This window comes from Spea bombifrons, chromosome 2, assembly GCF_027358695.1.
Source record: "Spea bombifrons isolate aSpeBom1 chromosome 2, aSpeBom1.2.pri, whole genome shotgun sequence".
Taxonomy (NCBI): domain Eukaryota; kingdom Metazoa; phylum Chordata; class Amphibia; order Anura; family Pelobatidae; genus Spea; species Spea bombifrons.
Window position 1 is genome coordinate 2,654,391 of NC_071088.1, and position 22,345 is coordinate 2,676,735.

The 22,345-nt window shown below is 49.3% G+C and overlaps 1 protein-coding gene across 1 annotated transcript in view; it reads right to left on the reverse strand.

Annotated features, from left to right (window-relative positions):
- The window catches only part of POLQ (DNA polymerase theta), a 32,549-nt gene extending 15,068 nt beyond the window's left edge, over window positions 1-17,481 (reverse strand). Inside the window, exons 1-14 of the mRNA XM_053457082.1 lie at window positions 17,431-17,481; window positions 16,094-16,829; window positions 15,804-15,980; window positions 15,048-15,178; window positions 13,842-13,998; window positions 13,600-13,708; window positions 13,192-13,402; window positions 12,748-12,907; window positions 3,567-3,704; window positions 2,899-3,111; window positions 1,917-2,059; window positions 1,226-1,445; window positions 669-811; window positions 114-307 (exon numbers count right to left, since the gene is read on the reverse strand). Coding sequence (XP_053313057.1) covers window positions 114-307; window positions 669-811; window positions 1,226-1,445; window positions 1,917-2,059; window positions 2,899-3,111; window positions 3,567-3,704; window positions 12,748-12,907; window positions 13,192-13,402; window positions 13,600-13,708; window positions 13,842-13,998; window positions 15,048-15,178; window positions 15,804-15,980; window positions 16,094-16,589 — 2,492 coding nt within the window. The 5' untranslated portion in view covers window positions 16,590-16,829; window positions 17,431-17,481. The remainder of the gene's footprint in view (window positions 1-113; window positions 308-668; window positions 812-1,225; window positions 1,446-1,916; window positions 2,060-2,898; window positions 3,112-3,566; window positions 3,705-12,747; window positions 12,908-13,191; window positions 13,403-13,599; window positions 13,709-13,841; window positions 13,999-15,047; window positions 15,179-15,803; window positions 15,981-16,093; window positions 16,830-17,430) is intronic.
- Between the last annotated feature and the right edge of the window lie 4,864 nt (window positions 17,482-22,345).

Consider the following 22,345-nt stretch of genomic DNA (forward strand, 5'->3'; position numbering starts at 1 on the left):
AAGTCACCCCAAACTTCTCTTTAAAGAGATTAAGGAACTGACAGAACCCTCCTGCGCATGCACTACAATCACTGAGAGGTCGAGGCAAACGAGTTATGATCGGGCGCTGCTACCTCTTGTGGATGGCGATCTGCCGGTGCTGCCGGTCATTTTTGGCAGTTATTTTGCCGTTTACTGAACGCGCCAGGAAACCTTCCTCGATTCCCACGAGTTCTGCCACGCGCTTCATGGAGACGGGCAGCTTCTCCCAGAGGCAGAAGAACTGGTACCAGTCGATAGTGGTCCATTCCTCGTACACAGGGGTGACCTGCAGAGAAGACAGAAATCCTTCAGCATCATGAACATTCTACGCAAAACACAAATATAACGCATTATCCAGCCAACCAGATTAGGAATATGACTACAAAAGACCAGTATTACTTTACTGAGAAAGTGGTAGATACGTAGAACGGCCTCCCAGCAGAAGTGGTAGAGGGTAATACAGCGAGGGTATTAAACATGCATGGGATAGACATACGGCTCCTGAATCTAAGACGAGACCAACGACTGATTAAGGTTTGAGTCATTACAGCAGGAGAAACAGGCGACGAGACGGGGGCCGGATGGGGCCGATCTGCTGGTGGGTTCTGGACCTCTGGAGTGGTGGTGTTTGCCGATTGGTGTCTTACCAGATAAAGAATGTGGAGGTCGTTCTCCAGAACAAAGCCTTTCATCGCCCTCTGGAGATCGGCGAATATTCCCAGCGCCTCCGACGGGGAGAGAGAGGAGGAGAGAGTCGCCGAGCCGAGCTTCGTGGGCCGATAAACTTCAACTACAACGAGAAAATAATCAGCGAGCACACGGTCAGTCTTATCTAGATGAGACCCTTAATCAGCGGTTGGTCTCATCCTAGATTCAGGAGCCGTATGTCTATCCCATGCATGTTTAATACCCTCACTGTATTACCCTCTACCACCTCAGCTGAGAGGCTGTTCCACTATAAAAAGATAGAGCAAGTGTTTTCAGACATCTATAATCCAGCCGCGAGTATCACCGTACGATACGTCAGGGAGAGAAAACTAATCTGGTTTCTTCTCTCGAACTGGATGAGGGGGCAGGCAGAGCTCGATAAATAATCGCCGGTATTGGCGGGTAAACGGGGCAGTTTGGATGACATTTAACGAGCCGGTGACCGGCCCGGACGGGTAAAGCGGGCGGCCCCCGAGGGCTCCTCGCCGTCACTCACCTTTACCGCCATCTCTGTCTTCCTCCAGGATCTGTACGAACTCGTTCTTCAGCAGCCACTCCACGCAGGCCTCGATCGCCCCTCCTTCCTCGCTCTCCTCCCGGGGCTCCTCGCTCTCCTCCCGGCGCTCCTCGCTCTCCTGGAGGCTGGCAGCCAGCAAGGTGCAAGAGGCATACATCCGCACGTCGTCAGGGGTGTCTGCCACTCCGCCAACAATTATCTGGGGGAAATGAGGGGGGCAAATAAACCTCGATGCAGGAAAATCAAAACAGCCCCCAGAAGATACCAAACCGCAGCAAAACCCCCGCGTGACGGCCACATGACACCATATTATCGGAAGTAATTATCCGCTCCGAGAGGGTGGCGATTGCCTTGGAACAGCCTCCCAGCAGAGGTGGTAGACATACGGCTCCTGAATCTAGAAGCGGGGAGATTAAATGGCACCGGCGGCTCTTATCGGTCTTCAGGGGTTTTGCATAAAAGGCGATTCTGGTGTAAAGTTTGAACCGACGTGAATGGCCTCGTTCATTGGATAAGAACTGTTTAATAGATAACTCCCTAAAAAAAGGGAAACCCATGAAACAGCCCCAATATTTACTCCTCTTAACTTGTGTTACCGAGCGACCCGTACCTTTCCGGCACCAAGCCAGTTTAAAGGGTTAAAATGAGACCCCTCCATGGAGCCGCTCACCTCCAGTATAGCGCGGATCATGCTGCCGGTGACGCCGAGGCCCCCCCGTCTCATTAGACAGCTCTGCACCGGCTTCAGCGACCCCTGCAGCAAACTGACGCCTTTGGATCTCTCGGAGTTTTTGCAGACGAGGATACTTTCACCTAGAAGCAGAAAACGCAGATAGAATCTCAGAACCGGCCGGCAGATCGGCCCCATCCGGCCCCCGTCTAGTGGCCCGTTCCTCCTGCTGTAACGACTCAAACCTTAATCAGTCGTTGGTCTCGTCTTAGATTCAGGAGCCGTATGTCTATCCCACTGGATTAGCCTTACTTCCATTACAGTAATATTACACCCCCGCCCCCCCAGCACTGTATACACTAATATAATGCCCCCCCCAGCGCTGTATACAGTAATATACCCCCAGCGCTGTATATAGTAATATAACCCCCCCAGCGCTGTATACAGTAATATAACCCCCCAGCGCTGTATACAGTAATATACCCCCCAGCGCTGTATATAGTAATATAACCCCCAGCGCTGTATACAGTAATATACCCCCCAGCGCTGTATATAGTAATATAACCCCCAGCGCTGTATACAGTAATATAACCCCCCCAGCGCTGTATACAGTAATATAACCCCCAGCACTGTATATAGTAATATAACCCCCTGGTTTTATCTCATTTTGTCCCAATAAACCCCCTTTATCTGCAGATCTGGAGCCGCCGTTGCGGTCAGTCATGTGATGCTTTATGGCGATGCTAATGCAGCTGCCTGAAAACATTATATTATGGGGCAAAAACTACAACTGGGGTAAAAAAGGAAACTGAGGAATATTTGTATAAAAGTATTTGTTAATCTGATACGAGGAATAATAAAATGGTGGGAAATCCCGTTTAAACGTAATCCGCACCTCTGCCAGTCCAAACCCATCGTGTCAGAAGGGGTGAGACGTTCTACCACCACCGGGACTGGATTCACCCCGACCCCCTGCCCTCACCCGCCGTGTCCACTCCTTTCCTCCCCGCTCTGCCGGCCATCTGCTTGTATGTGAGAATATCCAGGAGGCGGCCATTAAACAGGGGAGAGCGGACGATGACCCGGCGCGCAGGCAGGTTAACGCCGGACGACAGCGTGGAGGTGGCCGCCAGCACTCGGACGTGTCCCTGGCGGAAAGCTCCTTCTATGATGTCTCTCTCGTCAAACGTCAGCCCTGGGAACAAGAAAACAAAGAATGAAACACGCCGACGGCCCCCAACCGATCACACGCAACGTATTAAACCCGACGGGATTTACCGATTTATTATAAATGCGGCCAATTCATACCCTCCCCGCGCGAACCAAAGCCTCAGGGGGCTCCGACTGGACGAAAAGTCTGCGCTTTCAATGGTGAAGCATCCACCGTATAACACTCCGCGCTGAGTTTGGTTTTTAGTTTTTTTGTTTTTTTAATATAAAACATCCAAACTTTGGGCAAAATTGCTTTAAATGAATGAAAGTCTAGCCATTAGCAAATATTTATAATTATATCTTAGATTGTAAGCTCTTGAGCCCACCAGGAAGAGCCGTCAGACTGGATGGCAAGCTCATGGGCCGCTTCCTTAACTCTTGCATCTTTGTTGCGTCTATAATTAACCCCTGCTTGGTATTATATGGAAGACTCGGTACCGGCGTGATGGAACGCCACTCCCCACGGGACCGTCCGGGCCAGAACCGCGTCTAACCCCGCCGGAGACCGCTTCAGCTGGCCCACCACGTCCCGAATGCCGTCCTTATCCAGTGCCACGGGGTCTGGCCTCCCAGGGTCTAGAAGAGAAACAGGGGAGGAAAAAAAAATAAGCAACATTTAAGCCCGTGATAGGAGGGTGACAAACGCTGCATTCATTGGATGTAGAGCATTCTGGTTCTGAACTCTGACCTATAGATACAAACTTCATTTATAGATTTTAAGAAGCATTTGTCTACAATTTTCACGTTGTTCCATCGTTCTAGATATAGCTGGATAGCGCATGGCGGAGAATCCCCGTGACCAGGAACCCGAAGCTGCTGCCGTGTATTCCGTGCACCCAGCTCACGATCCGGACCGCCCCCCCCCCCCGGACTCGGCTCCGACGCAGAAATGGCTATAGATAAACCTTCCAGATTTGCCCCATTCTGGGAGTTTCCGTTAGTGTTTGCCTGGAGCTCGCAGCCAAATACACCCCCTGCATGGGTAATAGCTGGCGAGGGGCAAATGCACATTGGGGGGTTCTGAGATGCCTTTTAGCCAGAAAAGCCCAAAAAGCGTGAACACACAATCTTTACGCAGTTTTAGACATAAACTCGTATTGCGTCATTAAGTTGAGCGCACCCAACGCATTGCAGAGCGCTGATCGCGCACGCGATAGAACCAGACTCTATTATCTCACTGTCACGAACGCACTCTACTCCAAGCGTGCGCGTGACTTGGTTCTGGTGGTACAAGGGTTAAAATTCACTATCTGTCTGCACTAGACCGGAAATAGTGATAAAAATACAAAATATCCACCCTTAATACCACCCGCAATTAACTATAATGATATAGAAAATATCAAAATAACGCTGCCACCACCAAGACAATTTAGAAATGGGGTGCCTTGGTACCCCAAACGAATCAGACTATAAAAACCCACACAGTATATTTTAACACAATAATTATGTGATTTAAAATTACCAATAAAACGGTCTCTTCAGGTAACGTGAGTCTTTACCAGACAAAGGCAGAACTTAATAAACGAATATTTATTATGAACAAAAAAAATCACAGTGCATACAAAAAAGATGATAAACAAATTTACACCAACAGATAAAAATAAAAAGGAGAAAATTACAGAAAACCTAACTACTCACTGAATGGTCAAGTAACAGTTTTTCTGTCCGTAGGGCTCCGGCAAGGAAAGATGGCGACTTACTCAAAATTAGATCTTGGCCCCTAGTAAGCACACTGACCCATCTTCTCTTGTTAATTTTATACTCTTTCCCAGTTCATCTCGAGTTTCCAAGCCGGCCCAGAGGTGGTATAAGCGGAGGGAAGGTGTACCATAAGTGACCTCCCCCTTGAGTAGTGGAAACATATCAGTCAAAATAACTTATATTCATTTTATCGTCCCTCCTGTGCTCGCCACAGCCATAATTCATACATTTATGAATTTCCTGTAAATTGTGAAGTCCATAGATATGTCACACTAGCTACTTATGACTAAACATCATAGACTTCACAATTCCGTCCAAACTGGTTAAGTGGTGCCGCCATGTTTGTACTCTTTTTGTAGGGTGCGCTTTCCCCGTTCTAGGTATGCACACAAGGAGGTATGATAATGAATATATAAGTTATTATTGATATGTGTTTGATATGACCTGGATATGAAATGGTTTTCCTGACTGCTAGTGGTCACTTAGCATATCAAAGAATCCATTATATATGAGGGGATACAGGCATATGGTGAAGGACTCTGCTAGCAGACTTAAAGGCACTGCCTCCCTGTGAAATTTCACACCTTGCAGAGGGCCTTGGTTGGAGTCCCAGCTTCAAAAGACCAATTTATCTAAAAAGACCTTTTGGCGCCACATGCCTATACAATCGAATTAACCCCTCACATACTGAAATTGGCTGTGCCTTCTCTACCGGGTAGCCAGTCCGTGTACGTACTACACCGGTTGGTGTGACACCTCCCCCAAATAAGAGACGCAGTGGGAGGAGGCTCACATGCCTCTACCTTGCGTATTAGGTGGGATCCTCCCCTTGGCGTGACAGACCATCGGCGTTACCATGTGTACTCCCCTTTTTGTGCTGTATTGTAAACTCATATTGCTGGAGAACTAGACTCCATCTGAGAAGTTTCCCATTTGTCCCAGCCACCCTGTGTAACCAGTGTAGGGGGTTATGATCAGTAATCACAGTAAACTGGCGTCCATATAGGTATGGCTGTAGTTTTTGCAAGGCCCAAACGATAGCAAGACACTCCTTCTCTACGGTGGCATAGGCCACTTCCCTTGGCAGCAGCTTCCTACTGAGATATACCACAGGGTGCTCATCCCCCTTCTCATCCACCTGACTCAACACAGCTCCCAGCCCATAATTAGAGGCATCGGTCTGTACTAGGAACCGTCTGTGAAAATTAGGGGCCTGTAGTACAGGGGAGTCGGTAAGGACCTGTTTTAAGGCATTGAAGGCCCCTTCACACTCTGGGGTCCACTTAATCACTCGAGGAAGTGCCTTCTTAGTGAGATCGGTTAGGGGTTTGGCCAGGGTACTATAATGTGGTACGAATTTCCTGTAATATCCTGCAGTACCCAGGAATGACATCACCTGCTTTTTTGTCTGTGGTACAGGCCAGGCCATTATAGCCTCTATTTTACTGGGCTCTGGGCGTAGGGACCCTCCTCCTACTCTGTGCCCCAGGTACTGAACTTCTGCCATGCCCAGCTGGCACTTATCTGGTTTTATAGTGAGCCCAGCCACTGCTATGCGGTCTAGAACCTTTGTTAAATGAATCAAATGTTCCTCCCAAGTATCACTGAACACCGCAATATCATCCAGATATGCTACCGCATGCCCCTCCTGCCCCTCTAGCAGGTGATTAACGAGCCGCTGAAAGGTGGCAGGGGCATTTTTCATCCCGAAGGGCATCACTTGGAACTCATATAACCCAAAAGGGGTGATAAAGGCAGACCTCTCTTTGGCTTCAGGGGTCAGCGGGATCTGCCAGTACCCGCGGCTGAGATCCATAATACTCAGGAATTTGGCCCCAGCTAGTTGGTCTAATAACGCATCAATGCGAGGCATAGGATAAGCATCAAATGCAGTTACCAGATTCAACCGCCGGTAGTCCACACAGAATCTTGTGGTCTTATCCTTCTTGGGGACTAATACTACTGGGGAGGCCCAGGGGCTGTGAGACTTCCGAATTACACCCAGCTCCAGCATTTCCTCGATCTCCCTCCTAATGTCAGCCTTCACCTCCAAGGATACTCTGTAGGCAGCCTGTCTGAGGGGGTGGTGATCCCCGGTGTCAACATGATGTGTCACTAGGTGTGTCCTGCCAGGCTTCCCCGTGAAGACCTTATGGTAAGGTCTAAGTGCCTCATGTAGCTGACCTCTCTGAGTCTCTGTTAAGTGGGTATTAACCTGGGCTATCTCAATGCCCTCTAAATCCCTGGTTGAAGCCAACAAATCCACAAGGGGGTCAGGTTCTTGCTCATCCGCAGGCAAACTACATACAGTCAACACAGTAGGCTCCCGGTCATAATATGCTTTCATCATGTTTATGTGGTATACCTTTTTCCTTTTCCCCCTCTCATCCAAAGACACCACATAGTTTACATCATTGACCCGCTGTAGCACAGTAAACGGACCTTCCCATGCCGCCTGTAACTTGTTCTGCCTCGTGGGTATCAGCACAAGCACCTTTTGCCCCACTTCATACACTCTTTCTCTGGCATTACGATCATACCAGTGCTTCTGCTTGGATTGGGCAACCCTCAGATTCTCACACACCTCCCCCATTAAGGTCTGCATTTTTTCCCTAAACCGCATTACGTAGTCCACAACAGATGTCGTTGGGGCCCCCAAGTCTCCTTCCCATCCCTCGCGAATCAGAGCTAGGGGACCGCGCACTCTACGTCCATAGAGGAGCTCAAATGGGGAAAAGCCTGTGGATTCCTGCGGCACCTCCCTATAAGCAAATAGGAGATGCGGCAGGTATCGCTCCCAATCCCTCCCCTGTGACTCTACAAATGTCCTCAGCATCTGTTTTAGGGTCCCATTAAACCTTTCACACAGGCCATTCGTCTGGGGGTGGTAGGGGCTGGTCATTAAATGCTCTACTTGCACCCTCTTACAGAGAGACTGCATCAGATCAGAGGTGAACTGGGGGCCCTGATCGGTCAGCATTTCTCTGGGAAATCCCACACGGGAGAATATGCCTAACAGAGCATCGGCCACCTTGTCAGCCCTGATAGACGACAGCGCTACAGCCTCGGGGTAGCGAGTGGCATAATCTACTACGGTTAGAATATACTGCTTGCCTGAACTACTGGGAATAGCAAGGGGTCCCACAATATCAACAGCTATCCTCTCAAAGGGTTCCCCAACTATGGGAAGAGGAATTAAGGGAGCCTTACCCACCTCCCCAGGCTTTCCTACCCTCTGACACTCAGGGCAGGAGCGGCAGTAATTTGCCACATCCGTGCCCATACCAGGCCAATAAAAATGATGAGACAAGCGGGACTTAGTCCGCAGCACACCCAGGTGCCCAGCCATGGGGATGGCATGAGCCACCTTCAGCAGCTGGTCCCTATACCTCTGGGGCACCACCAGCTGTCTTTCTGTTTCCAAGGGCTCTTGCCCTTCTGCGGGAATAGTTTCCCTATATAACCTCCCTTTATCCCAGTACACCCGCTCCTTTTCAAGGTCTGTGGGCGGCTGCATAGCACGGTCCCTCAGTTTCTCTAATGTGGGATCTGTCTGCTGGGAATAGCAAGGGGTCCCACAATATCAACAGCTATCCTCTCAAAGGGTTCCCCAACTATGGGAAGAGGAATTAAGGGAGCCTTACCCACCTCCCCAGGCTTTCCTACCCTCTGACACTCAGGGCAGGAGCGGCAGTAATTTGCCACATCCGTGCCCATACCAGGCCAATAAAAATGATGAGACAAGCGGGACTTAGTCCGCAGCACACCCAGGTGCCCAGCCATGGGGATGGCATGAGCCACCTTCAGCAGCTGGTCCCTATACCTCTGGGGCACCACCAGCTGTCTTTCTGTTTCCAAGGGCTCTTGCCCTTCTGCGGGAATAGTTTCCCTATATAACCTCCCTTTATCCCAGTACACCCGCTCCTTTTCAAGGTCTGTGGGCGGCTGCATAGCACGGTCCCTCAGTTTCTCTAATGTGGGATCTGTCTGCTGGGCCTGCTGGAATTCCAGGGTCTGTCCCTCAGAGCCAATAATGGGCTCCGATTCAGACTCCGGCTCCAGAGCTACTAGGGAGGAGTGTAAAGAGGGGTGAGGCGCCCCTGCGGACATCCCTTCTGGTTCCGCAGGCTGAGTCAGCTCCTCTCCTTTATTTTGGGCAGACTGTTGACGGGTTACCACGGCTACAGTTACTCCATCTGTCACACTCCCACTCTTTGCCCACCAACATGCTGGATTCTGGGACCTGGTTTCTGACACAGACAGACATTCACTCGCTCTCTGCCCTTCTTCACTGCCAGGTGGCCCTCTCACATTTTCACACAGCACCTCAGACATTCCGGGTTCTAGCACAGACGGACACGCACAACCCTTCTGCCCACTCTCCCCATGAGGTTGCCCTGCTACACTGTTACACACTGCCCTTTCTCTGGTAGGGCTCCTAGAAGATCTGGATAAATCACAAGTATCATCCTCCGGCATATATTTTGACAACAGCCTACCCAAATCAGTACCCAGTAACACATTAGTAGGAATGTTATCTGATACCCCCACATCCCTTACACCCTTCCCTGCTCCCCAATCCAAAAATACTCGTGCCATTGGCACCGCAGGACGTACTCCCCCAATTCCACGCACTGTTAAGGTCTTGCCAGGAATAAAGTCCTCGGAGCTCACTAGCTCTGGACGCACAAGAGTCACCTCTGCCCCCGTGTCTCTGAGCCCCACAGTTACCTTGTTTCCCACAGTGACAGGTTGCAGATTCACATTGGAGATGTTCTCAGTGCTGGAGACGAACAACACCGAAGGTGGTGACCCCGAGGGGCGACTCCTTCCAGATGGGGGCGCAGGCTTCCTCTTATCAGGACACGTATTACTAAGGTGCCCCACTTTGTTACAAATGAAACATCTGCGGATATCCCCACGCGTAGAAGTGACATTAGCTCCCCCTCTCCCTGAGGTAGAAGCCGGCGCAGAAGAGGGTATTGTAGACTGGGTGGTGGGAAGCCGTGGTGTAGTGGTCTTCCAGCTGGATGCTCCCGTAGTAAAACCTCTGCTCCGTTCCGATTGTGCTCGGTTGGCGGTGTGGAAATCAGCCAGCTCACCCGCTTCCAATGCTGTTTTGGGCTCCCGGTCCAGCAGCCATTCTTGTACATTGGCTGGGCACAGCTGCAAAAACTGTTCCTTGATGATCAGATCTTCCAAGCTTTCTAAGGTTGTAATCTCCAGCCCTCTAGTCCACTGCCGGAATGCCGTCGTCAGGTGTCCCACAACTGCAGTGTAGTTCTCTGTGGAACGCTTTTGCAAAGTCCGGAATTTCTTTCGGTACACCTCAGGGGTAAGGTTGTACCGTCTCTGCAGTGCAGCCTTAATTGCCTCATAGTCCTGGTCAGATTCGGCTGGTAGCTCTGCAAATGCTTCCAGTGCAGGACCTCTGAGACCAGGGGTACTTTGCCCACTGGTCCTTTGGCAATTGGTACTGCCTGCAAACCTTTTCAAAACTGCGCAGAAAAACATCCAGATCCCCATCTTTGTCCAAAGTGGGAAAATTCTCTGCACGTGGTTTGGGTGCAGAAGAGTCTTTTGAAACCACACTGATAGGTGAGGCACTTAACCTCTCCAACTCTGCCAGTTTTAGTTCATGCTCTCTTGCCGCCTGGCGCTCTGCAGCTTCCCTCTCTCTCTCGGCCAGGCGCTCTGCAGTCTCTCTCTCAGCCTGGCGCTCTGCAGTCTCTCTCTCAGCCTGGCGCTCTGCAGCTTCCCTCTCTCTCTCAGCCTGGCACTCTGCAGCTTCCCTCTCTCTCTCAGCCTGGCGCTCTGCAGCTTCCCTCTCTTGATATTTAAGGATAAGCTGCAGCCTGAGGTTTGCATCTGTTGAGTCCACGTAGATAAGAGTCCAAGGGATCTCCAGATCTTGGCACGTCACCGACATCAGCTGCAGGTATCTCCCGCGTGACCATGCCTCCCTCAGAAGTGTTTGCAGCATCACTTTGCGCTGCTTGTTGCATATCATAGTCCACAAGCGCTTGAATAAGTTCATCCTTTGATTTTCCCCGGATGGGAATACATTGTTCACGGCAATGTTGCTCCAGAGCACTCTTGGACTGTGTTTGGTATTCCATTTATCACACCGGCCCAAACAAATGATAGCAAAAGAAAAGAAAACAAAGGGGGGGGGGCTGTTGAGGTGTAAATATACTAAGTATGCACTGAGTTCAGCCTTTGGAAATTGAGAGACAATTTCTTTTTAGTGTCTGGATTAACTAGCAAATCCAGCAACACTGAAATCTGGTACAAAAAAATATGGAAAATCTTTTTAACTATCCCACCGCTATGCCACCAATTTGTCACGAACGCACTCTACTCCAAACGTGCGCGTGACTTGGTTCTGGTGGTACAAGGGTTAAAATTCACTATCTGTCTGCACTAGACCGGAAATAGTGATAAAAATACAAAATATCCACCCTTAATACCACCCGCAATTAACTATAATGATATAGAAAATATCAAAATAACGCTGCCACCACCAAGACAATTTAGAAATGGGGTGCCTTGGTACCCCAAACGAATCAGACTATAAAAACCCACACAGTATATTTTAACACAATAATTATGTGATTTAAAATTACCAATAAAACGGTCTCTTCAGGTAACGTGAGTCTTTACCAGACAAAGGCAGAACTTAATAAACGAATATTTATTATGAACAAAAAAAATCACAGTGCATACAAAAAAGATGATAAACAAATTTACACCAACAGATAAAAATAAAAAGGAGAAAATTACAGAAAACCTAACTACTCACTGAATGGTCAAGTAACAGTTTTTCTGTCCGTAGGGCTCCGGCAAGGAAAGATGGCGACTTACTCAAAATTAGATCTTGGCCCCTAGTAAGCACACTGACCCATCTTCTCTTGTTAATTTTATACTCTTTCCCAGTTCATCTCGAGTTTCCAAGCCGGCCCAGAGGTGGTATAAGCGGAGGGAAGGTGTACCATAAGTGACCTCCCCCTTGAGTAGTGGAAACATATCAGTCAAAATAACTTATATTCATTTTATCGTCCCTCCTGTGCTCGCCACAGCCATAATTCATACATTTATGAATTTCCTGTAAATTGTGAAGTCCATAGATATGTCACACTAGCTACTTATGACTAAACATCATAGACTTCACAATTCCGTCCAAACTGGTTAAGTGGCGCCGCCATGTTTGTACTCTTTTTGTAGGGTGCGCTTTCCCCGTTCTAGGTATGCACACAAGGAGGTATGATAATGAATATATAAGTTATTATTGATATGTGTTTGATATGACCTGGATATGAAATGGTTTTCCTGACTGCTAGTGGTCACTTAGCATATCAAAGAATCCATTATATATGAGGGGATACAGGCATATGGTGAAGGACTCTGCTAGCAGACTTAAAGGCACTGCCTCCCTGTGAAATTTCACACCTTGCAGAGGGCCTTGGTTGGAGTCCCAGCTTCAAAAGACCAATTTATCTAAAAAGACCTTTTGGCGCCACATGCCTATACAATCGAATTAACCCCTCACATACTGAAATTGGCTGTGCCTTCTCTACCGGGTAGCCAGTCCGTGTACGTACTACACCGGTTGGTGTGACACTCACTGCTTCTGTTATTTAAGTCTTGGTATTCTCCAGGGGTCACGGCTCTCACCTGTAACACAACCGGACCCCTAACCCCCCGGTCATTCTGTTATAAACTAGCGAATCCCACCATAAACTCTGACAGCCTCGCGTAGTGCGGGAAACAAAAGCACCGGAGGGGCTTTATCTGCCAAATGCAGAAGTATGAGAAAAGGAACAGATAAAACAACACAAATCTATCCAACGAGGAAAGTTAAATACCCGCTCTGACCACTCTTTATCCAGGAGCTACTCTGGACTCAGATGCCACTCACCTTCCGGCTGCTGAAGGGCCCGATGGTACAGGTTGTAGAACTCGCGGGCAATGGTATCGGCCAGCTTCTCGCACCAGTTCTTCGAAGGACAGAAGATCAGGATCGAGTGACCTCCTTGAACAGTCTCGTAACAGAGGCCAACGATGTGATCCTCATCTCCCTGCAGAAAAATAGCGATAGATATCGTACTCAGCGGAGATCTTTCTCATCTGTAATAATCTGATTGTACATGCGCGGGAGCCTGGACGCTACAGCACAATATTACATGGACTCGGTCCCCATTTCTCCCCCATGTTTTTCGTGCGCTGCCACTTTCTCCTAAAGTTCTGTGTCCCAGCAGCAGGATTCAGGCTGAACCCAATGGCGCCCCCTCTCAGTGCCCCTGTCAGTGACGTATGTATAGGGGACGGGCACATCCCTCATCAGGGAGGGCAACCTCCATACCTTCGCTTGTATTAACGGTTCAAATTCCCGCAACGCTGTCATAGACGAGTCGTACAAAGTCTTGCCGATCTTCACCACCTCGATAAGCGGCACGGGCCGGTAATTGGTGTGGTAGAGCTCAGCACCGAGCCAAGAAGCCAGCAGGTCCAGGTTAGGAAGGGTGGCGCTCATACCCACGATCTGCACCACGTCCCGGGAGCCATCGCCGGTCCTGCAACGAGAGGCAGAGCTGGGTGGGCGCAGCTCAACAACCACGAGGTCTACAGAAACCTCCGATGGGTTCACATAAAAATAAACGACTCGGGTCCAAAATAAACGGTGCTTAGAATGCCAAACCGTAATGTTTTAGGAACACTGAGCATCAGAGGACATTATAGGAAGCTCCACGTAAGCCTCAGGGTCACCTACTTCTTGGCTCGTTTCTGGGTGACGTATTGGACCTTGGTGAGGAGCAGTTCCAGCAGATATCCTCGGTGAGAATCCCCCAGCATGTGCAGCTCATCCACTACCATCATCCCTGAGAAACACAAGCGCATTGCGTGGTGATAACCGCAACCCAATAATCATAGACAGAGAGCGCAGCAGCAGTATGACATCACATATCATCACGTAGAGACTTGGCACATAATCGTATAGTGCGGAGGACTCACCCAGCTGATCGATCCGGTCTTCCTCTATCAGCCGGTTGACCAGGCCGTTGGCTTTTTCAATGGTACAAACGGCGACGTCCAGAGAGGAAAACCCCCGGGCAGGGGCCGAACTTCCCATGTACCCCTCAACCTTCACCCCGACCTCCTCAAACAGGTTCTGGAACGAGAGAAGATTGAGTAAAAGGACGTGCGCCGATTACCGGCTCATAAAGCAGCTCTGCAGGAATCAGACGCCGGCTGTGTATTAAAGTAATGTTTCTCACGTTTACTCCCCCGTACCGCGTTTACCCGGCTTTATCACATGCACCCCTAGTTTAAGTGCTTTTTAGGTATTTGTCACATTTTAATATTTTTTCATTATTCTGTTCATTCAGTTCCTTCTTCTACCACAGGAGGGCGCTGAAAGTTTTTTATTTTTTATTTTTTTAACAGATAAAACTACCTTCCATGTTTCCTTGATTCTATGGCTTTTTTTCTGAAAAACATCATTTTATAAATGAGGCCATCTTTAATTCAGATCTCCAACTATGCCGTATCTCAGCCTCTTCCTGTTCCGTCTTCCTTCTGCGTCCGCTTCTCCCTGTCAGCTCCTTTCGTGGAGAAAGAGAAGCGTTTCTGCAGCGTTCTAGGCTCGTGGGCTATTTCCGCCAAACAGCGGAGCCTCCGCGCACACCCTCTCTCCTGATTGGAGGAATGATGGCGAGGCTGTCCCCACGATGCCCGCCGAGGCTCCGCTGTTTGGCAGAAATAGCCCAAGAGCCTAGAACGCTGCAGAAACGCTTCTCTTTCTCCATGAATCCGTCAGCAAATTCCGGGCTCTTGGAGGATGAAAGGGGCGGAGCCACGGCGCGCATCACCGGGACAGCCTCTCTCTCCTGCTCCTCCAATTGTATATGGAGGCTGGAAGCCCCGCCCTTTAGCAGAAGTACCTGGATAATAGAGCTGACACTGGGGAGAAAGTAGCGAGACGAGAGAGACAGCGAGAGAGCAATGACAGCTCTTACATGGGTTTTGATTTAATTTTTTTTTTTTTTTACCAACAGGGCATCATATTCAGGCCGTTTCTTTCTTAAAAATCCACATTTTGGGGGTCCTCTTGTAATCGACAAATTCCGAGAGCAATAATTCGTGTTTAAAAATATCTGACGAAATGGCGAGTAAAAAAACGGCGGCCGGCCGGACGCTGCGTGCAGGGAGGCAAATTACCTGCAAATAGTAGGTTTTCTCTTTAGCTACGGAGACAAACGGAAGGATAAATAACGCTTTCCTCCTGGTTTCCAGAACCCGCTTCAGAATCAGCAGCTCGGCGACCAGAGTTTTCCCTGCGCTGGTGGGGGCTGCGGCGGGGAGGAAAAAACATTTAACGTTAACAATACAGAAAATCGCGTCATTTGAAACACGAAGCGGGACTCGTTACTCCTCTGGGCTAACCGGCCAGCCTGCAAAAACCAGTCCTTGGGTCTCATCTTAGATTCAGGAGCCGTATCCCTATCCTGCGCACGTTTAACTCCCCTCACTGTATTACCCCCTATCACTTCTGCTGGGAGGCTGTTCCACTTATCTACCACCCGCTCCGTAAAGTAAAACTTCCTTCCATTCCCTCTCAGCCTCTGATCCTCTAGTGTTAGATTCGGGTCTCTTGTTGTAACTTTTTCTCCTCCTTTGGAATAAATTCCCTCCCGTCCTTTATTAATCCCTTTATGTATTTAAATGTCTCTCCCGTCCGGTCTCTCTCTCTCTTCTCCCCCCCCCGAACTGGACATTTTGAGACCCTCAGTCTTTCCTGATCATTTTTTATCCTGTTAACCATTCCCCATTTTAGTCGCTTCCTCTCTCTAGAATGTAAATATCCTTCTGCGGATGGGATCTCCAGTACTGTACCCACTACCCTAGACGGGGGCTGACCAGAGATCCGTAATATTTTTGTTGTCTTTTTAATGAATGACAGAGAGGGATTCTCACCCGAATACACGAGGTTCTTCCCCTCCAGCACCTGGCCAAGCATCAGACACTCCGCCTGCCACTCAAACATCCGAGTCACCCCGACACGGCCGTATTTCTCCAGGACAGCTTTGGGGAGCCCCCAGCTCGCCAGCAGCAGCTTGTCAGCCAGCTCGTCGGGGGCCGCCATGTGGAGTCCTACAGGGGAAAAAAAAAATGGCAATAAGCGTCGTTGGACAAGCGACACTGACCCCAACGGCCCCCTTATACCCCTTACACTCATGGACGCCAGCCCCCCGCACACGGCTTACCGGACGCAGAAACGCTGTCGCTGAGTTTGCTGCTTTCCAGGAGCGTCCGGTCGAGACCGGCCGGCGGGGTGAGAACCGACACGGAGAGAGCGGCGCTCGCGTCCAGCCGCTTGCGCTTCTCCAGAACGGACGCCTGGTGAGACGGGCTGAACAGGATGTAATCGTTCTGCGCCCCGCGAGCCGTTAAGCTCGCCGGCTCCTCTTTCCTCCGTCCAGGGTCCGGGGTTCTGGGTTTCGGGGAGGGTTTTGCGCGGCGAGGCCTGGAGGCGCCGTAGACATGTCTGCTCAGCGCCGGCTTCTTGGAAGAAGAGGGACTGGCGGAGTCTTCGGATCCGGGGCTCGAGAGCGATGGCGGCCGGGTGCGCTTCCGTCCATTGTGAGGTCCCAGAATGCCCTTCACCGGGCCGGACGCCAAGCCGCCGAACAATATCTTGGAAAGGCTGGAGCCCGGCTCCCGCAACGAGCCCATGGCCTGTTTTTTATTGGGGTCCTGCATGGCGCACAGGTGGTGGTCTGGTGATGAGACGCCCCGACCACCCACAGCCCCCTTTAAATTATAGTCCTCGCCGTGTCACCGCTCAGGCGCCGGTACTACGTGTCTGCGGCGGCGCGTCCCTTCATTACATCCCGTGACACAACTGGATGTGAGATGCGTTTCCATGACGAAGTGACAAACTGGACCAAAAAGAGACATTTCGTTTCCGGCGAAGACATTATCAATTCATAACGCGAGATTCTGCAAAAAATAAACAAATTAAACAAACAGAATAAAATATTGGCTTTATATTATATAGGACTATAATACAGTGAGGGTATTAAACATGAATGGGATAGGCATTTGGCTCCTGAATCTAGATGAGTGGAACAGCCTCCCAGCAGAGGCGGTAGAGGGTAATACAGTGAGGGTATTAAACATGCATGGGATAGACATACGGCTCCTGAATCTAAGACGAGAACAACGACTGATTAAGGTTTGAGTCCCTCAAAAAATCCTCACCCAAAAACTCAAACATAAACCACAGAGGGTCCGGTGTTTGGAAGCAGATACAGCGCACCAGGGGTTAAAACATCTGCACCGTATAGTTATGAGTACACCGGGTATTTATTAATACCTCCATTCTCCTGCCCCTCAATACGCATTTATATATACTGGTATATACCCCACAGCCCCACAGGGGGTAACACCACGTAACTCCAGATCACCCCAGCCATCCCCCTGCCCCACAGTAAGTAATGGAAGCTATTATTACCCCCAGGGGTTAATGCCCCTATCACCCCATCTCATTCTGTCCCACAGCGGGTTACTGCAAATACCCCTCTAATAATAACTGCCTCACCTCACGCGACCCCCGGGGCGCTTCACCCGGAACGGATGGTCCCCTCACACAGACACACACACCCGGGACGAGGTTCAAACCGCGCGCGTCATTCCACTGCGTCACGTGACGTAGCTTTCCGCCACGGGCGCCATGTTTGTTGTGGGCAGAGGCTACAGGCCTAGTAGGTGGTGTAGGTGCCTGGCTGTCGGGGTAACTGCAGTCCGGGGGGGCAATAAAAGCTCAATGTCATCCACAATAATACAGCAACAATCACCCCACAAGAAAATAATACCCCCCCCCCGGGGCATTAACAGGCAGCTGCTGACTCTAATGAATTATCCCAGGAGTATTTCATGACTTTTATTTCTATTATTAGTGTTTTATTATTATTATTTATTATTATTTTTACATTATATCCCGTAATACATGGAAAGAAGCGCTGAAGTGTGCGGCGTCACCCATTCAAATCAATGTATTTCATGCCGGGACCCCTGGAGCTGAATTTATAAGGGGCCACAGAGCACCGCGCAGGTTCAGGCCTCACCCTGAGGAGCTCTGATGAAGACCCTTGCCAGGCCATCCCCGAAGGGGTCCAGATTATTCATAACCTGGCGTCACCGACTGTAATTATGTCATGGGAATGTTTTATGGGGTAACTAAAATACCCCCCATCATCATAACACGGATTAGGATTAGAAATGGCCGTCCCCTGATACACCAAGTATCTTGCGCTCAGTGATAAAAAAGAGAAATGCGGAGGGGAGGTCGTGAAAAAAAGGAATTCCGGGCTTTATCGTTATAACGACTGACCGAAAATAGTGATACACAGAAAACAAAAACAACAATTTCCAGCATCCCTTAAGGGCTGTAAGAAAGTGCCGGCCTAAAAAGGGTTAAGCATTGTGGGGATTTTCAGTGCAAATCTAGTTTAAAAAAGCAAGGGAGGAAGGCATTGATAGGGTTAAGAGCATGTGATCAAGGGCTTTTAATTAAAGGGTTAAACACCAAACGGGTGTGATGGGAGCCGGAGCCGCACATGAGTTTAAAAGGGAATCGGTGTTAACCCGGCAGCTGATGCCTTCCCTATTCTCACAGGTGAGTGCGGTCTACGGCAGGTGAGTGCGGTCAGCCATGTGGGATTATTATTATTATTATTGTTGTTGTTGTTGTTGTTGTTGTTATTATTGTTATTGTTATTATTATTATTTTTTATCTGTGATATATGCCGGCCCCATCTGGCCCCTGTGGTGAGGGTAACTCACACCCTGCTGTTTGATTGCAGAGTGAAGAAATCATGGAGCAGAAGCTGCGAAGCGCCGACCCGCCGGGTCACTTCAGGTACGAGCCTAAAGCCTGGGACCCGGTGCGAGAAAAGCCACCGGCGGCAGCGTCCCCGTCCGTTAACTCTTCGTTGAGTTGACGTGTGAGGGGGTTCTGAGTGTTATTGGTGCGAGAACAGAGTAAATGAATGCATAAGTAATACACATAAAAAAATCATCAAATACATGTGTTGGTAAAATAGATGATGTCATAATTATTACTCGGTGACGATAAGGGGAATCTCTTCTCCCCCGTCGGCGCTGATCCACGCAAGCATACGGTGTTCTGTTAAACAAAATATATATATTTCTCGTATGACTTGCAACACTTTTTTTTTTTTCTGTAGTCTATTTCTGATTTTTTTATTTTTTTATTTTATTTAATATATATATTCATGAAAAAAATACAGACTTGCTATTTTGTATCTGTCCAGCTCACAAAGTAACCGTAAGGAAGTGGAACGTGCATCCTGGCATCCCATGATGCATTGTGCCTGCCGATGAGCTCAACGATGTTCCTTGATCTTTACATCTTGCTGGTGTTTTGGCCATTAATTAATAATAATAATGAATATTTTGCCTGTGTTAATAATGCGGGTATCCAGTAATTCTTAAGCCAGCGTGTGGCTGAGGGTTGTGGGAATCTGCTTGCTGGTTGTCACCGGCATGTGTCGTCTCCCAGAGGGCCCCAAATGGCCCCCAGGAGCCGGACGTGGTGTTTCGGTGCCGAGCGAGGTTCCTGATCCGCGTGGCTTTAGACCAAGCGGCTCTCCTGCTTCTAGCGCCCTCGTGGGGGTTGCACTAATGCCCTCCGCTGGGGTGAAATAATTCTGCGTCTGCCTGCTAGAGAATTGTACTTTTTTTTTTTTTTTGTTTTGTAGGCAAAATAATTTACAGCTCAGAAAACTCTGTGGAAGGAAGTGTAAGAAAAGCGGCCCCCCCCAGGAGATCCTTCCCGTCCAGGAGCGTCTGCAGCTTTTCCAGGAGGTACGGAGGCCGTGACCAGAGACCCCTCGCTAATATTTTGGGGGGGGGGCGCTCTGCGTGAAGTTCTAGACCCCTATCAGACTAGCACCCCGAGACTACAAGTCCCATGCTGCCTAGCACCCCGAGACTACAAGTCCCATGCTGCCTAGCACCCCGAGACTACAAGTCCCATGCTGCCTAGCACCTCTGGACTTCATGATTAAGACTCGTGGGATAAGTTGGCCTCACTTTAAGGTTTAGGTTAGACGCTACAAAGTAGGCATAGACTGTAAGCTCTTTGGGGCAGGGACTGCCTTTCCCAGTATATAGTAGCTGTACCCATTGGCGTGCTCTGGCCGAGGGCGTCCGTTTTCGGGTGGCAGCCCTTCTGCTGTATAAGGGTGGGCGATCGGCTCCTCCGCGTTCAGCTGCTCCATTGGCTGGCGGGGGACATCGGGGATCCCTTGTAACCGGCTTGTGTACTTCGTGCAGTTCTGTGCCCAGCTGGCGCGGCTGCCGTGGCGGACCTTCTCCTTGCATGCAGTGTGCTGGGTTATGATGTCATACCCTGACGCTCCGCATATATGATGGTCGGTGCCCAGGGTCAGGACAGCCAAGCTACCCCACCATACCCCAATAAAATGTCTCTAGACCGCTGCGCATAAACTGACTGCATTTACCGTTCCTCGCCGGTGTCAAGCTGCAGTATTTCTGCGTCCAGCTTCTGTTTCTTCCCCGCAGTGTCTGTTGGAATACAGCTTCCCTGCGAATGATCGTAGAACCTGCGCAGCCCCCCCAGCAGACCTCCGCTCCGTCCACTCCGTCATCTGCCTTCTTTTGTGTTCTCAACAAGCGTCCAACGCCAAAGCCTTCGCGGAGGAGATTCGCCGCGTCTGCAGACGTTACGGGTACGTTTTTTACGCCCGGATTAATTTAGTGACCCGTTCTACTTTACTGAGCCGGTAGGCGAGAAGCCTAAGAGGCTAATACAGTGAGGGCATTAAACATGCGCGGGATAGACACACGGCTCCTGAATCTAAGACGAGACCAACGACTGATTAAGGTTTGAGTCGTTACAGCAGGAGAGACGGGTGATTTATTGTATGTATGTGATAGATATATAGAATTATTATATTTATCGACATTCTCTGCAGATACTCCTCCGTGCAGCACTCGCTTCTCCTGGTGGAATTCGTCCGCTCCAAGCCGTTGTTGGGGTCAGTGATGGCGTTACTGGCGGATATTTTAAAGGTCTGTGGCCGGGGGGGGGGTTATTATGCATAGCGGGGGGGGTCCCTGTAGTTATGGCGTCGCTGCGTTTGCTTCTTTAATCTCCTTGCTGTGTTTAGATGTCTGACGGCCCGTGTTTGGGTCGCAGGGATTGTACGCCTGGAAGTGGAGTGACCCTCGGCAAGAGCGACCCGAACGTGACGATGCTTGGTGAGTCGGAGATGTGTAAGGACCCCAGAACATAGATCTACAGGGCGACACGTGAACATACGTGTGACCCCAGCGGATCATCTGGTTCAGTGATCCATGAACTGTGCATTGTTTGTTTGAGTGCCCGGGGATGCCCCCTGCTTGGGTTTTGGGCCGTTCCATGTATCGCGAGGAATGTTTAGGAAATACAGAGTCCCGCTGCAGAGAGTTTATCCGGCTTTTCTGCCCCACAGACTCTCTCTACTCGCTGACCCCCGAGTCCGGGCCGGAAGGAGACTTACAAAGCGATTGTGACCAAGAGCAGGTCAGTGATGGTTCCAGGGGGACCTGTCTGTCTGTCTGCCTGCCTGTCTGCCTGCCGAGGGGGACGCGTCTGTCTGTCTGCCGGGGTGATAATAGCATTGGGTTTTTATATAGCGCCATCGTATTCTGTAGCGTTGTTTTAAATACGACTCTCAATGTATTAGGGCTGCAACTAACGATTATTTTAATAATCGATTAGTTGGCCGATTATTTTTTCGATTAATCGGATAAAAAAAATGAATGTAAATTTTTCATTTATTTAAAATAATTTACTAAACAAATGATGTTAAATACAAACAGCAGAATAAAAAAACTTTGATAATACATTTCTTGTCTTTCTTATTAACCCTAAACACACCATTAACCACAACTGCCTCAAATTAACCCCAAACACCCCATTAACCACAGCTGCTCCTATATTAACCCTAAACACCCTATTAACATAACTGCCCCTAAATTAACCCTAAACACCCAATTAACCATAACTGCCCCTAAATTAACCCTAAACACCCCACTAACCATAACTGCCCCTAAATTAACCCCCACCTCCCCTAACTTTCAGTAGCCCAAATATATATATATATCTCTTACAGTTAGATGAGTGTCACAGCCATGTGGTTCTGGCCTGGAGAAGGAAGGGGCGGGGCCAGTTGTCACAGTGATTACAGGGAGGGGGAGTAAGTAGGAGCTGCTGCTGTGAGACGGTGAGTCAGACTAAACGGATTATATAATGAGGGGGATTTTTCAGAGCGTTTGCTCTGAAAAAACCCTCATTTTATAATCGATAATAATCGATTCAACTAATCGATAATGAAATTCGTTGCCAACGAATTTCATTATCGATTTTATCGATTAGTTGTTGCAGCCCTACAATGTATGGATCGAATGAAAAGGTATTCCTGCCG